Here is a 15625-nt window from a genome sequence, read left to right on the forward strand (position 1 = left end):
GCAGCTCCTCCCGCCGGGGCGGTCGGCGAGCGCCGGGCATCCGAGGGGACGCCGAGCCCCCGGGGCCGGGGCTGCTCGCCGGGCTCTCGGTGCGTCTCGCCGAGAGCTCTGGCCAGGGCGCGGCGGAGGGCAGAGCCGCCGGTCTCCATCCTAGCGCGGCAGGAGGCTCCGCGCCGGAGCGCTGGCTTCAGCCCGGGTCGCCGATCCCAGCAGCCGCCCCTGCCGGCCCAAAGCTGGGGTGGACATGGGCGCGCGGGGCTGTGTGCCGGGCCGCAGGACCAGCAAAGTTTGCTAGCCTCCTGGGCGCAGAACCGAGGGACACCCGGTTCCGAAGCCCCCGGAGGGGACCCAGAATCTCCGGATTCAGCGCGAGGGCGGTGGAGCCCAGAAGGGCCGCTCGGCCCCGCCAGATACCTCCTGCAAAGTTAGAGAAGAAAACTTCAGCTCCAGGGAGACTCGGACCGTTATGCTAACCGCGCCCCCCGAAACTGACACCCCTGAATGAACCTCAGCACCCGCATCTGCCGCCGCACTCAGCTCGGAACGCGCCCCGGGGACCGGGCGCCTGCAACCACAGTGACTGCGTGGGCCCGGAGAACCCTACCAGGGGCGGGGAGGAGCGGGGGGCGGGCAACGTGGCCACAGGAGGAAGTTTCCTGAAGTTGTCCGCTTATTCCGGAGCTCGGCCAGCGACCCGGCCGGATCCCGGAGGCGCCTTGGCTGGGAGAAGAAGTCGGAGTTGGGGTGCTAAGGGAGGCAGGCGCCCGAATCCGAGAGGGTGGCTTTGCCTCTTTCTGTTTGCTCGCCCCTCTCCTTCCGGGCGCGCGGCCGGCATCGGACTCGGACAGCAGAGGAGGAGGGATTGGGGTCGCCAGCGCGGGCCCTCCCGGGCACAGTACGCCTGGGACCCAGAGCCGCGTAGACAGCCTCCCGGGACCAAGCCGCGGGGCGCCGGACCCCACGAGGATTATAAAGCAGGACGGAGGGGAAGGAGACCCCGGGGACCCCCTCCGGGCTGGTCACCATGTGGCGGTTGCTGATCTGGACTCTGGTGGCTCTGTATCGGATCCGCGAGGCTGGAGCCCAAGGTACTGGGGACCATCCCCACGTGGGGCTGGGAGGGGGCTTGGAGAGAGGGCGGGCCAGGGGTGGCCAGCGGGTCAGCGTGCTCAGCCTAGACAGCCCTCTCTTGGGAGTTTCAAGACCCCCTCTCCCCAAGTTTGGGGTCTCTCTTTCGGGTGGGGCATGCTCTCTGAGACTTGTGGCTTCTGAATGGGGAAGGTGGGGTCGCCCGAGAAGGCTGAGAAAACCCTAAGGTGAGGAGGGAGGGACACTCCTCCTGTCCCCGCCGGCTGCGGGAGGGTGCCCTCGGGCGGGCGGCGTGGGAGGGGCGCGCCATTCGGTGCCGGCTCTACGCGGCTCCACTGAGCTCGGAGGCCGGGCTTCGGGTCCACGCTCGGCGTCCGCGGGAAAGGGCAAGGCCCTGCTGGGCAGGCACTGGCCGCCCTGGGGAGAGAGAGAGGGGCGGGCGCGGGGAAGGAGCCGGGGGAGGATGCTAGGCTCCGGCTTGGTCCTCCCTGGAGGGCAGCTGCCCTGCTTGGCCACGTACTGGAGCCCGCGCCTCGCTGCTGGCCGGCCGCAGGGGCCAGCGGTGCTCCTCCGCATGGGCCTGGGGCCGCGGGTGCAGCCGCGAACCCACCGGGGGTGGTGCACAGGGAGGGGCCGGGGCCTCCTTCCCAACCACCTCCAGACACGCCCCGCACCCCGCCCCTGCCTCCCGCCTCCCCTGGTCGCTGATGGTCTGGCAGCCTGTGCTTTGACCTGGGCTGCCTGGAGCCGCCTGAGGCGGAGAAGAGCTGGCCGTTGGTGGGGTGGGAGTGTTGGAAAGGATGAGGTGGGATCCGCGCAGTCCCTTTCTGGAGGGCGATGTCCAGACGTCCCTCCAGTCCCCCGGCGGGTCAAGGCGGGGAAGGGCGGCTGCACCCGCGCTTCCTTGCTTTGGGGTTCGCGGATCCGCACAGCGGTGCCAGCGGTGTCCGAGCGGCGCCTGCTGGGGGCCCAGGGAGATGAGTCTAAACCTGGGCTCCGCTGGGCCTGGCCTCTTCCAGGCTCAGGAGGGGACCCGACCCAGCCGGGGGCGCCGGACTGCGGCGGCGGGGGTGGGGGGGCTGCAAGCCTGACAGGGTCCCACTCTACATCTGGGGTCGTGGAGCCTGTGGGGAGGGAGGAACCCGAGTCGGGCAATTTCCAGAGCCAGGATCGAAGATAAAAATGATCGGCTCTGGCTCACCAGGGTTGAGGGGATGATTTTACGAGGTAATTTAGATAAAAGCACTTGGAAATTTTGCAACGAGATCCATAAATGTAAGGTAATAAAAGTTATTATTTTTATGATCGTCATAAAAATTTCCAGTAGACGGGGACCTCAGAGGTCATTTTATTCTGGTGGCCATTTAACAGATGGGGAAACTGAGGTCCTGCGGCAGTCAGTGATTTTCCTGAGGCCCATTTGGTGATGTGGGGTCGGAGTCAGGGCTTGGGCCATGTGAGTTCTGGGACCTTTTCCTGCACCAGGACAGGGCCCCTCTAGGCAGGGTGCTGGGGGGGGGGTGATTCTGGCAGAGGAATGGGCTGTAGTCTACCAGGGGCGCCTCCTGGGTGTGTGCTGAGATGCCCGTGGAATTCCTACCCAGAAGACAGCCGGCCTCCCAGGGGTGTCCGTCTGTCTGGATCCTTCTGGTTTCTTGACTGCACATCCACCAGGAACCATGTGACTTCCCTGGGCAGGTGCTCACCAGTTCTTGTCCCATCCACGACCAGGCCCTTTTGGAGTCCCCCGGGCACCTGGTGGCTCTTCCTTCTGGGTCTTCCTGTCCTCTCTTCCCCACCTCCACACCTGTGCCGTCCACCTGGGGCCAGGATATCCACCAGTGTTGTTGAACTGAAGGCCAGGCTACTCCCATGCCTGCAATTCCCGCGGGAGGGCCGCGCCTGCTGTCTGTCAGACCGGTGCAGGTCTCTGATTGATCTGCTGCCTTTTTGTGTGTCAGGCTGCCCAGGGCCCCTGCTGCTCCGTTTGTGCTCTCTGGCTCCAAGAGTGTTTGTTCGCCAGCATCATCGGTCCCCTCCTTCCATTTGTCTTCGGAGCAGCAAACCCTGCAGAGGATTGTGGGAACAGGGAACGCAGCCTCCTTGGCCCTGCTTGGGGGGCAGTGCTGGTTTGCATGTTGGAGGGGTAGGATCAGGGTGCAGGTTCCTTTCTTACCTACTCTGGGGTCAGTAAGTGAGTCTCTTTGAGTCTGAGACCATGCCGTGGATCCTTGGTCTGCAGTTGAAGGTCCTTGCACTGTCTGGTCACTTCTGAGCACAGGAGCCCCACTCTCCCTTGAGACAAACCTCACATTGGCCACACCACTGGATCTTGGTCTAGATCTTGCTTAGTTTTGAGGGTCTTTTTGCCAGGTGCTGGGATGGAACTCCATCACCTGGGTGCACTGAAAGCCACTGTTTGACCACATCCCCACCATCTGATGTACCATGATTCAAACTCATTTCCCATGTGAAGTTCAGTGACATTGTGGGAAGAGAATTGGCTTTGGCAGCAGAAAGAATGGGCTCTCGTGATCTGGCGTTGCTGCTTAGCTGCACAGAGGTTTCGGAAAGTCTCAGCCACTCAGAGCCTCGGTTTCCTCATCTGTATGTTGGGAACACTAGCTTCTCCCTTGCAGAGTTGACACTAGAGGATTCAATTGCCCTGGCAGGTGTTCCCCACATAGAGGGGCTTCACACTTGGCAGTTGCTGTGAGCATTTTCAGTTTTTTAATGCTGCATGTCAGGGAACGCTGAATAGTGGTCCCCTGCCGCTCCCCCCAAAGACCCTGAATTCCTTTTTCTTACGCAGGAGCTTTCTTGAACCTCTTTGCCTGAGTACCTTTGTGGGCCTCTGAGTGGCCCTTACGCTCTTAGCTGCCTGGGAGCTGGTGACCGTGCAGATTCGTGTGCTCCCTCGCAGACACTGGGATTGGAAAGGTTGGGCAAGCCTGGTCGACAGCACTGAGTGCAGAGAGAGAGAGCTCTCCTGTGTTTGCAAGCTTGCTTTCTGCTGGGGGTCATCCTGGCCACCCCAGAAGCCGGAAGGAGGGCAACAGGCACCTAACCAGCTGGTCCAGAAGATTCTTTCAAGAGAAGCATGCCAGGGGAAGGCCAACAGGGCGCTGGCACTGAGTGAGCCAGGCAGTGGGGAACTCCTGCTCTGGAGCCCCTGGAGGGGTCCACAGGGAGAAAGTTTAGTGCTGGGAGCTAATCACAGTAAGAGCCCAACAGCGCACAAGGGAGCAGGATGAAAGTTTAATTACATGGTGTGGCTAAGCTGTAATTATTAATTACTGACAGCAAAAAATAACTTATTGATCAGGGCCTCTTGCTAATTACCAGGAGGCCGGGTGTCGCGCCTGCCTGGGGCTCAGCCATCTAAAGCCCCACACCAGAGTGGGATGGGAGGTGTCTGCTCTCGGTTCCCTTCTCCCATGCACCTTCTCCCCCCGCCCTGTGCGCCCCTAGGATTCAGCTGGGGATCTGGAACATTCTTGGGGTGGGTAGATGAGTGACATGGGTTGGCTGCTTCTATAGGCTGCCGATGATCCCCCTGCCTAGGATGAAGACTTCAGACCCCCCCGAAGGCGGGCTCACAGGGGCTGCCCACACCTGCCTCAGGAACCCTCCCTTTCATGCATTGGTTCTGCAAATATTGATCAACCGCCTCTCCCCGTGTCCTCTACTGGAAGGCTGGAGTAGGGGCCAGGAACCTCCTTCCATCAGGGAAGGGAGGCTGGGAAGGAGGCCAAATGCTTTACAGCACATCTCTGTTTTAACAGTACCCCTGCGGTGGACTTTTAAGATGATGTGTTAAGCTGCATATTGGTCTGCATTTGACCTTGTGCCCCAGGACATGGCTGGGCTGTAAGCTAAAGATAAGGGAGAGTGGGCTTGCTCTCTGTCCTAGGGACAAGTGGAATCACAGCCCGGGATTGGGAAGATACAAAAGTCATCTAGAACTGTTCTCTGCCCACAAACCCTGGACACTGGCCATTGGGTCTGCTTGCATACCTGTGGTGCCCGAGGACACACTACTTCATACAAGCTGGTTGTCAGAGGGTCCTGCTTCATGTTGATGAAGGCATCGGCCTCCTAGTGACGGGCTGTCCCAGGATTTGGCTTAAAGGCCTTTGCATGGGCTGGAGCCCCCTCCCCTCTCCCCCTGGCTCCTTGCCCCTCCAGGCATCAGGAGGGGAGTTAGAATTGATGCTGGGTGCCACCCTGCTGCCTGTGGGGGTTCCACCCAGCTCCCCCTGGGCACACTGCGGAAGACCTGGAGCTGCCTAAAGCGGCGGGAATTAGTCATCATAATTTGGGGCCTTGGGATGCCAATGGCAACTCACGGGCCAGCGCGGCCCACTGCCTGTAACGGAAAGGAAAACAGTCTGGCTGCTCAGACGCCCCCATGCTCCCCGCCTCCCAGCGCCTGCTGTCCACACTCTGGGCAGGAGGCAGGCCGGGGAGCCATGCTGGGCGATGGACTGTCCAGGGCTGCTCGGGGCCTTGGGGGAAAGGGAGAGGGGGCAGCTGCAGAGCTGACTCACCAGACGCCCTGGGCCAGGAGTCCAGGGCAGGGAGCCCTCGCTGAGCCTGGGAGCCTCTGCCAGGCCCTGGTGACAAGGGAGGTGCTCGTAGGGGGGGACGGCTCCCAGCCTGGGCTGCCCCTTTGAGACCTGCCTCTGCTGCTGGGCGATGGTGACTTGAGCCTCAGTTTCCTCATCTGTAAAATGAGTAAATAGAACAGAAAAAATGCCCATGTCTTCCTCCCGGGGTGGTTTGGGTGATTAAATGCAGTTATCCAAATCGCTGTAAAGATGCTCTTAATAAATGTCATGTTTATGAAATATAAGCTTTAAATAATGCTCATAGTGTGCTGGTCACATGACTCTGAGGACGCCAGAATCACTGCCCTTCCTCTTCCCATGCGAAGCCTCCTCTGCCGCCGTGTGGCCGCCGTCCCTTCCCCCTTCCCCCCCCCCCAGGACGCCTCCTGGAGCTCCCGAGATGCTCCACCCTCCTCCCTGACCCTTGAAGTTCCTGCTGCTCCTGGGGGTGCCCACTCCCCCCAGAGGTCTGCAGAGTCCACTCGCTGTTTCCTTCGGGTCCCTCTTGTGTCCCTCCGGCATCTCTGTGAACCCCACACTGGCACCTCTGAGCATGCGCCCCTTTCCCAACGGAGCCTTCTGGGCAGCCCTGGGTGCCCCCATGTCTTGACCCACCTGCTGCTTTACCCTTGGTCTCTCCCAGAAGGGCAGGGGCCTCATTGCATTCCTAATATGATGTCCCTAGCCTGTAGGACAGTGCCTGGCACCGGCGAGGAGCTCAGCTCATAGGGATGAGTGAAGGAGTGGACGCTTTCCCCAGGGACACAGCCCTGGTCACCTGGCCCTGCCTGCTTCTCCCTTCCTGTCAGCCTCCTCCTGTCTCCCTCCCCACCGTGCCCTGGAGCCCTCCTAGTCCTTCAGCCGAGCCCCCCATTGTGGGAGCCCCCCCCCCCAGTCACCTCCTGGGCTTATGGAGGATGCAGTGGTGCTGCCGCTGGCCACTGAGAGCGCAGCCCCTCCCAGGCGGGCTCCTTCCAGGCTCCGGCCCCACAGGTGAAGGGGCTCTAGCAGGCCTGGCCTCTGGGTCAGGTGGCTCTGGGGTCCTCAGTGACCTCGTGCGAGCTGCGCTCTGCCTGTACCGCGTGGAGGGCTGGGGTGACGCCCCGCTGTTCCGTGGATGCACCATTTGAAATTCGAGGAGCCCAGGAGGGAGAGGAAGACCTGGGTCGTGGTAAATGCTGCGTCCCTCTCTCCTGGGACAGCCCCCTAACCAGAATTGGTTCCACGGTCCCACCCCACAGCAACGGAGCTGGGAAGTGCAGGAAAAGAGCTGGCCCACCTGCCCTGGTCATGACCGGCATTGCTTCGTCTCCACGGAGAAGGACCGTGGGTTCTGCATGTCACACAGGAGACGGGGCTGTTCCGAAAGCAGACCCCCAGCCCCTGTTGCCACTTCCTGTAGAGAAGCGGTACATGAGTGGCGATCTGTCCCTGGGAGCTGGGGTGACCAGTCTCTGTCACTGTCTGTCTGTTCTGCTCGGGGCTGACCACTTGCATTCCCAACCTCTGATTCCTTGTCTGTAAACAAGGATAAAAGCCTAAAATAAGATGATACCACGGAGCGCTCACAGTAAGGCTGACCTGATAAGCACTTAATCAATTAATCGAACCATATTTGTCAGTCGTGTGTCACTTAACGACAGGGATACGTTCTGAGGATGCGTCACGAGGTGGGTTCTCATTGTGGGAACATCACAGAGTGGGCTCAGGCAAATGAAGGCAGCCACCAGCCCCCACGTCACCTGGCGACATTGTGCTATAGGAACATCAGTATCCCGTACGTGGTCTCTCGTTGACCAAGACATCATGGCATGGCATCTGGCTCTCCTGTGGTGGCCCTCTGGGGGTCCTGAGGTCCTCGGCTGGCATTTAGTGCTCCGATTTTCTCTGCTGGTGTCTTTATGTACGTTTCACCTCCGTCTTGTCTGACTTCACTTCTTCTTGCGTTTTCCCAGCTGAGACCTCCAGGGCTTTGTCCCCGTCCTGGAGCTCCGCCGTGGTGTGCTCACTGGTACCTCTCAGACGTGGCAGGGTACACAAAGCCACTGCCTGCCACAGTCCTTCCTGTCACTCGATATGTGGGTAAACTGAGGCTCCAGCTAGAAAGGCAGGGAGCCAGGATTGAACCCGGGGTTCTGGGTCCTCACACCTGCCCACTTTCCGCTGTCCCACGCTGCCCTGCTCCCCCGTGGCTTTCTCGAGGAGAGGTGGCCTTTGGCCAGTGAGGCGATGGGCCATTTTGCCCTAGGAGACCAGGGCTGGCCAGGGAAGGGGGTAGGGTTTGGATATAAGCCCCGAGTTCGCCCTTTGTCCTCCTCCCGGTCCTCCCGGTTCACGTCCCCACCTGGTGGTGTTCGCAGGGGCCTGAGCTGGCAGAACGAGAGCGCTCCATCCCCCGTCTCCTTCCAGCCCTCCCCCCGGGCTGGGGTGAGCTGCTGGAGGAGACTCCTTCAGGCCACTTGGGACATTTATGCCAGTGACAGAGCCACACAGACCCTTGTAAACGGAACAGGGTATGGGGTGGGGGAGGAGAAGGGGAAGAGGGCCAATTAAAGTTTGATGCCACCAGGATGCTATTAGTGACCCAGAGGGACCATGCAATCTTGATGATGTGATAATCCTGAGGGAAGGAGATGGTCCTGGTTGTAATGGGGCCCATTCAGGGCGTTCAGCTTCCGGTGGACTCTGGTGGCACTCAAGGACGTGCTGGAGCCAGGACCCTGGACACCTCCTCGGGGGCACCCCTCGGTGGGTGTGAACTGGACAAGAGGTTGTGTGTGGTCTGCGTAGGGCCAGGAATATGGCTGGTAGCTAATTGCGTGGGTCATTGTGGCATCATCGCAGTTGGTGACGAGTCTGCTTTGAACTAGCAGAGCCAGAGCAGAATGTGGCATTGGAGGGCCCGGGGGGGACATCACGGGCCTCTAAGGGACCCTGAAACATGGACGACGTTCTGGGTTCCAGTCCTCCCTGCCATGGACTGCTTGTGTGACCAGGGCTGCGTGACACAGCCCGTCTGTAAAGTGGGGGTGGCAGCCTGCTTACCTCATTGGGTCAGGACAGGGGTCAGTGCCAAGCTCCTTGAACAGTGCTCAGAGCGTGGGAGGCTCTAAGGGAGCCTAACAGCTGTCTGTCCGTCCCTACCATCCTGATTTTGGAGACTCAGAACCAAGCCAGACCTGGGCCTGCCATGTGCTGGGTGGCCTGGCCTCTCCCCGGTCTCAGTTCCCTCTGATCTGCACAGTCTTCCAGGGGCCTCTAGACTTCTCCTATTAGGCCAGGATATTCTTGGTCTCCTCTTGAGATGTAAATACGCCGGAGAGAGCCGGCATCCCGAGCGGTCCTGGCTGCTCGGGCCTCGGGTGAGTGTTTCCCCTGGATCCTTTCCTGAGACGGCAGAGTTATCGAGGAGTGTCACGGACTTCCTCTTCTCTCTGCAGCCCCAGCTCCAGAAGGGAGGTGACCAGAGGGGTTGACACTGTGTTGATATTGGTATTGACAGTGTCGAAGTCCAGAAATAGTAACTTGCCAAGGTCACTTGATTTGTAAGAAAGGGACGAGGCCTGCAGGGCAGCTCCTCCCCGGGCCGCTGCTTCTGGCCTGGCCCACAGATCCCCCCAGGAAGGCGGGGTTCCGTGCTGCTGTGGGCCCGGGGCATTCAGGAGCAGTCTCTCCTGACCACAGTCTTGACCCCAGCCTGGGCAGTCACCGGGGCCGGCACGGGTTCCAGCCTAGGACAAGCCTTTCCTGGAGTGGCCCATCTGCTTGCCACAGTCTGGGCCACAGGGTCTGGATGCTGAGTCCCATCACTACACCCCCATCCTCACACTCCCCTGGGGACCCCCACCTCTAACCCTGGCATACGGTCCAGTCCCTGTGCCCCGCTGCTGGCCCTGCTGCCCTGCACCAGCCCTGCCCCAAGCTCAGGCGGCCCTTTCTACCTGGGACCCTGAGCACCCTTCCCTCTCCTCTCCTGGACCCCTCGTCCCCTCCACTGACCAGAGTCCACCTGTCCCCCACTGTCCAGTGTGAAGCCATCGTGACCACCGCCAGAACCCAGTCCCTGAGGTGGCAGGCTCGCAGGTGCCTGTTGGGCACTGGGGCCCTGTTGGTTCTGAGTGATCTTGTCATGCGCGCGCGAGGCTGATTTCTTTAATCATAGACTCCTTGAGTTTAGATAATAACCCGTCATCAACAAGGATGGAGGTATTAGGCGTCAATTATTTTTCCCAATTAATGAACTTCACCCAGAGGGAGCCAGGGAGGAGGTCACAAGTTCACGATGCTGCTGTTTGGATGTCCCCTCTGGATGCCTGATCCAGAACACGCGGGGGCCTCCGGGATTCTCAGAGGGTCCCGCTGGGCCAGGCCTCGGTGCCTCTGTGGCTGAAGTGTCCTCGTTAGGAAGGCAAGGGGACATCCAAACACAGTTCCAAACTCGACCAAGGGGCCTCCACCGGGGGAGGGTAGACACCCACCCTGGCCCTGCAGTCTGCCGCCCACTGTCCACCCGCCTGACCTTGACCTTTCTCATGTTTTATTTTCTAAACGTCTGGAGATTTGCATTCTATTCCGTGGTCTGTCCGAATTCTATTTTAAACCATAAAGAATATCTTAAAGCTAGTGGATGAAGCTAGAAGACGTGGCTGGTCTTCTCTGGGGCTTCCTGGATCCCCCCAACCCCCTGCCATATGTGTCAAAACCTGCTTTGAAGAACTCGATTGAACGGATTTCTTGGGTCACAGCGTCTGTAAGACTCCAAGATGCTTGACATATGGATTTTGACCCTTTGTATTCAGAAATTTTGATGTCTTCCCTGTAGACCTGCCTTCTGAAGCACCTGTGTGCCAAACCCGGGGGCCTCTGGGCCCCGTGACCGTCCACCACGACGGGTCTGTGGGATGCTTCCCCCGGGGGAGGGGTGGGTTCCCACGGGGGAGGTTGCCATCCCCCCAGGGGACCCTGCCCCGGGGTGGTGGGTGTTTCCCGGGTTCTTCTTCGGCTTGAGGCCTGTCTCCTGCTCTCTGCCTCTCCTCCCTCCTCCTTTCAGCCTGGACCAGGCCCACCGGGCCGTGTTTGGAATAGAGTGGGCGGCCCACCCACCGCGTGAGCCTCTGAGTCACCACTCTGGGCTCTGGGGAGCCGTCCTGGGCACGGGACCCTTTGCATTTGGCTGTGCTGGTGACCCAGGAGAGCTGGCCAGGTGAGAAGAATGGCCTGGGAGAGAGCTGACCTGCGTCACTGTCTCTCTGACAAGTGACAACGTGACCTTGGCAAGTTCCTGAATGTCCCTGGACCTCAGCGCTGACCATGTTAACAACCTGAATCCTTCTCGCCGCCTCCTTCCTAGGTAGGGGTGAGGGGTAAACGGGATATCTGTGGAAACTCTTCACATAAATCTGAGGTTTTATGAAAGGATCCAGTAAACACATTCACCTTAGGCCCCAGGAGCTGATAATCAGGGAACACGTAGGTTCTCTGTGGTGTCTGCATTTATCTTCAGAAGAGGCTGCGGAGCAGGCCTACGGTAGTTTGCAGCTCTGTAGCAGCTCTGAGCACCGAGCTCTGCGCCCGCTGTGTGTATTTTGTTTCCTTTGTACCGGGGATTGAACCCAGGGGTGCTAAACCACTGAGCCACGTCCTCAGCCCTTTTTGCTTTTTATTTGGAGACAGGGTCTTGCTAAATTGCCTGGGGCCTCCCTGAGTTGCTGAGGCCGGCTTTGAACTTGCAATCTTCCTGCCTCAGCCTCCCAGGAGTGCGCCTCTGAGCTGGACTCGCTGTGTGTTCTGGATCAGGCGCTGTCATTTCCTGCGTCCAGCGGGCTTCCCAGGCTCCCACTGGGCAGCCAGCCTGGCCCGTCACTGTTGTGAGCCTCTAGCTGCCCTGGCCTGGACTTGGAGCCCAGGGTGGAGGAAGAGCGCCTGCCCTGGGGCTGTGCCCAGCACCGCACGCACCACATGGCTCAGTCAACCCCGCGGTCTCCTCCCCGCGGGCAGCGCGCTCATGGGCTCCGCTGGCTCAGCTGGGTGACCTTTGACCTCCCCGCTTGGAGCCCTTGTCCCTGCCAGGGTGCAGGCAGGGGTGGGCTGCAGGGCAGGCCCTCTCAGGCCAGAGCTGCTGAGGAGGGCCCGGGGGAGTTCCTCATTAGCTCCGCTCCAAGCTGATCATCAGTCTGTGCATCACTGGGTGAGAAACGGCTGTCAGTGTTGATGTGATTGCACTAATGAAGAGAAATCAGACACCAAGGCAGGAGCGCTCCTGGCTGCCGCTCTGGGTGCTGGAGAGCTCTGTCCACTGCCCGTGCCCCGTCCAGGAAGAGAGAGGCTGGACGAGGAGGAGGAGAAGGAGGTGTTGACGTTTAACCTCTCTCTCTCAAGGCCACGGGAATGAAGAACCCAGAAGGTTCTGGAAACCATCAGGATTAAGGAACAGGGTTCAGCCCGGGAGGAGAGGGCACTGGGCTGCGGGGCTCCCAGCCTCAGCCTGGGCCTCGGGCAGAGGGAAGCAGGACCGGTCCAGGGGACAGTGGTCCTTTTGACGGCTCAGCCTCCCTCGCAGGCCCTGGTCCGAGAGTGGCCTGGCGGAGGGTGTGGGGAGGACACTGACTCATTGTCCGTGCCGCCCGGCTGCCACCTCGCCTGCGATGTTAGAGCCGATTGTGTCTCCAGGGACCTGGAATGCTGGCCCAGGGCAGGGCGGCCGCCGCTCCAGCATCTCTCCCACCTCTGCAGCGGCAGGCCCAGGGCAGGGGCTGGGAGTCCAGGCAAAGCCGAGATCCAGGCGCTGGCCCAGGGGGAGGGGGGCTTTGACCCAGGACAGTGCCAGGCCTTGGAGGCACCTGGGCAGCGCCGGCTCTGTCCTTCCAGCTGGGGCCCAGGTGGCACTGCCCAGTGAGAGAGGGGGAGGGCGGCCTGGAGCGACCCTTGGGGGCTTGGTAGGGTGCAGATCCTGCCCTGCTGCGGAACTCCTGGAGGAAGGTCCAGGGTGGAGCCTGGTAACTTGCATTTCTAGCAATTTCCCCGGATGCTGTTGGCATCTGTCCGGGGACCACACTTTGGGAAGTCCTGGCATAGACGTTTGACCCAAGGAGGGGTGTTGCCGTGGTGGCTGGACTGATCCACTGCCTCGGTAGGGTCTGTGCCCACTTTTACAGCAGAGGCTGATTGATGCACACGAGAATGTGACGTGTGGCCTTGTCTCAGGGAGTAGGGGTGCGACTCCCACTCATTCTTCTCTCCTCTCCTAAACAAATTCTTGTTCCCAGCGTCTGTGTTCTGTAGCTCTCCACTGCTATGACAGAATGCCTGAGACAATCAACTTGATAAAGGAAAAGGTTCACTTTGGCTGAGAACTTTGGAGATTTCGGCCCATGGGTGCTGAGCCCTGCTGCCTTGGGCTGGTGGCAGAGCACATGACCGGGGAAGCTGCTCATTCCATGGAGGCAGGAAGCAAAGAGAGGGGAGGAGGCCAGATTCCCTGTGTCACCTTCAATGACACACCCCTAGAGAACCGGGATCTTAAAGGACCCGTCACCTCCCGATAGTGCCACAGCCTGACACCCAAACCCTCAGTGCACAGGCCTTTGGGGACACTGACCCACAGCAGTGTCCTTCCTTAAAATAAAACAAGAACCGCCCAGAGGCTTCTCTCCTGCAGGCGATGGCCACCGGAAGCTCTGGTGAACCTCCACGTGAGTCGACGGGAGCAGAGTCAGGAATGCTGTTTGCTTTCCCAGCGTTTTCTGAGCACCTCTGTGTGCAGGCTCGGTGCCTAGGGCCCAGCAAGGGCTGGAGCCGGTCCCTGGCCTCGGGTGCAAGAGCATGTGTCGGTCACGGGGGACAGTGAGGGGCAGGGGACCTGGGAGATCAGCAGCGATGCGGACCTCAGGAGGGACGTGGCAAACGGAAGACGGGGCCGTGGTCAGACTGCACCCGGGCAACTACCCAGGGCTTTGGGGGCTTGTGGCTTCCTCCCTCTCCTCTTCCTCTGGCTCCGGGTCCTGGCGCAGCACGTGAGTGTAGGGGAACTGGAGAATCGCTAGGGTTAGATCACAAAGGGCCTCCTCCTTTTATAGAGGAGGATATGGGACTGAGAGAAGCAAGTGAGGTGTCTCAGGCCTCAGAGCCGGAACCTGGATTTCATGTCCCCTTTGTGGGCTCCGTCCACTGCAGTTTGGGGCCATCTGATTTTCTCCTCAGCTGGACAGCCAGCCTGGGACAGGAGTGAGATTTCTTGGTCCCTCTTTCTCGGCTCCGTTCCTCGCACAGGAATCTGAGCTATGGACGCTGTGTCAGCAGAAGTGGGAGCCGGAGCCACGGGACAGCTGAGCCAGGAGCCAGGGGGGCCGCCGGAGTCCAGGGCCCAGCGCAGAGCTCAGCCGCGGAGCGGTCACAGCCCTGCGGGGGGAGGGCTGGGTCCAGATCCTGCCCTGGGGTGGGGTGACTGTCCTTACCAAGTTGGGGATCAGGGGCCCAGAGTGGCCTCCTGGAGCGGCACAGAGGCCCTTCCTCAGGCCTCACTCTTCTGAAGCCAGCGGCCCCCAGTGGTTTAGGGGTCACGCCCCCAGGCCCCCGGGCCGTCCTGACTCCCCTCTGCTGCCCCGGCTCTCACCCCCGACACTAAGGCCGTGAGTGGGGCTCGGGGGGTCTGTAGTAGCTTCTGGAGCCACCCAGAACGCAGGACTCAGTGACAGAGGCCACATGGACGGAGCCTCTGCCACTTCCCAGACCTCCCTCTGTGAATTTCCCCTGGATCCTCTCTGCATTTCCAACTCTATGGATCAGGCATCAGGCACAGAGAGCTCAAGCAGCTGCCCTGGGCTTGTGAATGGTGGACTCGGGAATGGACACAGAGCCTTGCTGTCCACCAGTAGGTGTTCAGGGCCACTCTTGCCCCTCCTGCTCCGCCTCTAAACTCTCCATGAAAGATGTTTCCATGGCGGCCTAGAAATTGGCTTAGCTCTGCCACTTAGAGCCAGATGGCCTCGGCCAAATATCCAGCCTCAGCTTCCCCATCTGGAACATGTGGGTTGAAAGCAAGAAACAAAACTCTCACGCGCTCGCTCCCTCCTAGCGACTAGCCCAGAGCCGTGCTTGGAGGCTGGGGAACGGCCCTAACAGTCCAGGGGCTTCTCTGGAGGCCTGTCCTACCTGAGGCCTCCGTGTTCCTGACCCACCTGTAAGACTCAGCCCACCTGTGCAGCCTCTGCCCGTGGCCCTGTGCTCAGCCTCTGCCCGTGACCTTGTGCTCAGCCTCTGCCCCTCTCAGCTCCCTGGGTCTCCACGCCGGTTCCCACAGAGCCCACCCAGAACCGAGCTCATGCGGGGGGAGGGGGGCGCTGAGCCCTGGAGACCCATCCCCACCATCAGTGCCACCTCATTCTCTGTTGACCCAAGATGATTCCAAGACATGCCATAATCTCAGGTGTCCCTAAGAAGGAAAAAAAAAAAAAGGTGTATGTGTATATATATAAACGGTACCATTTAATCTGCAAAAAGAGGCGTTCCGACTCAGGAGACGTAAAAATACATAAATAAGTGTGCCTTTGGAGAGGGTGAGCTGCGGGGGAGCCGCTCTCTCTTGCTGACCTCGCCTGGCTCCGTCCTCGGTGCCTCAGGGACACAGGGAACCCCACACGATGGCCGTTTGGATGTGACTGTCCTAGAAAGCGCAGAGCAGACCAGACGAGTGGGTCCCAAACGGCGTCTGCTCCTTTCACAGCTGTCCGTGTCTCTGCCATCCCCCGCTCCTGCCCAGCAGCCGCGCTGTGGCCTGTCGTCTGGGCTCAGATGGGCCAAGGTGGACAGGGTGCCCAGGGCTCAGATGCCCCCAGCACCGTGGTTCCAGTGCACAGATAGTGGGACCCAGGACTGCGGACCAGGCTCTGCTGGGACCGAGGCCCCGGGTTTGCCCCAGGCCCCGGGCG

The 15625-nt window shown here is 60.4% G+C and overlaps 1 protein-coding gene across 2 annotated transcripts in view; it reads left to right on the top strand.

Annotated features, from left to right (window-relative positions):
* Positions 1 to 414: 414 nt before the first annotated feature.
* Sdk2 (sidekick cell adhesion molecule 2) overlaps positions 415 to 15625 on the top strand; it is a 243821-nt gene continuing 228610 nt past the window's right edge. For both annotated transcript variants that reach the window (XM_021733719.3, XM_040268502.2), the window contains exon 1: positions 415 to 1088. In XM_021733719.3, the coding sequence (XP_021589394.2) occupies positions 1025 to 1088 (64 nt within the window). In that variant the 5' untranslated portion in view covers positions 415 to 1024. The remainder of the gene's footprint in view (positions 1089 to 15625) is intronic.

This window comes from Ictidomys tridecemlineatus, chromosome 3 (assembly GCF_052094955.1).
Source record: "Ictidomys tridecemlineatus isolate mIctTri1 chromosome 3, mIctTri1.hap1, whole genome shotgun sequence".
NCBI classification, from domain to species: Eukaryota; Metazoa; Chordata; class Mammalia; order Rodentia; family Sciuridae; genus Ictidomys; species Ictidomys tridecemlineatus.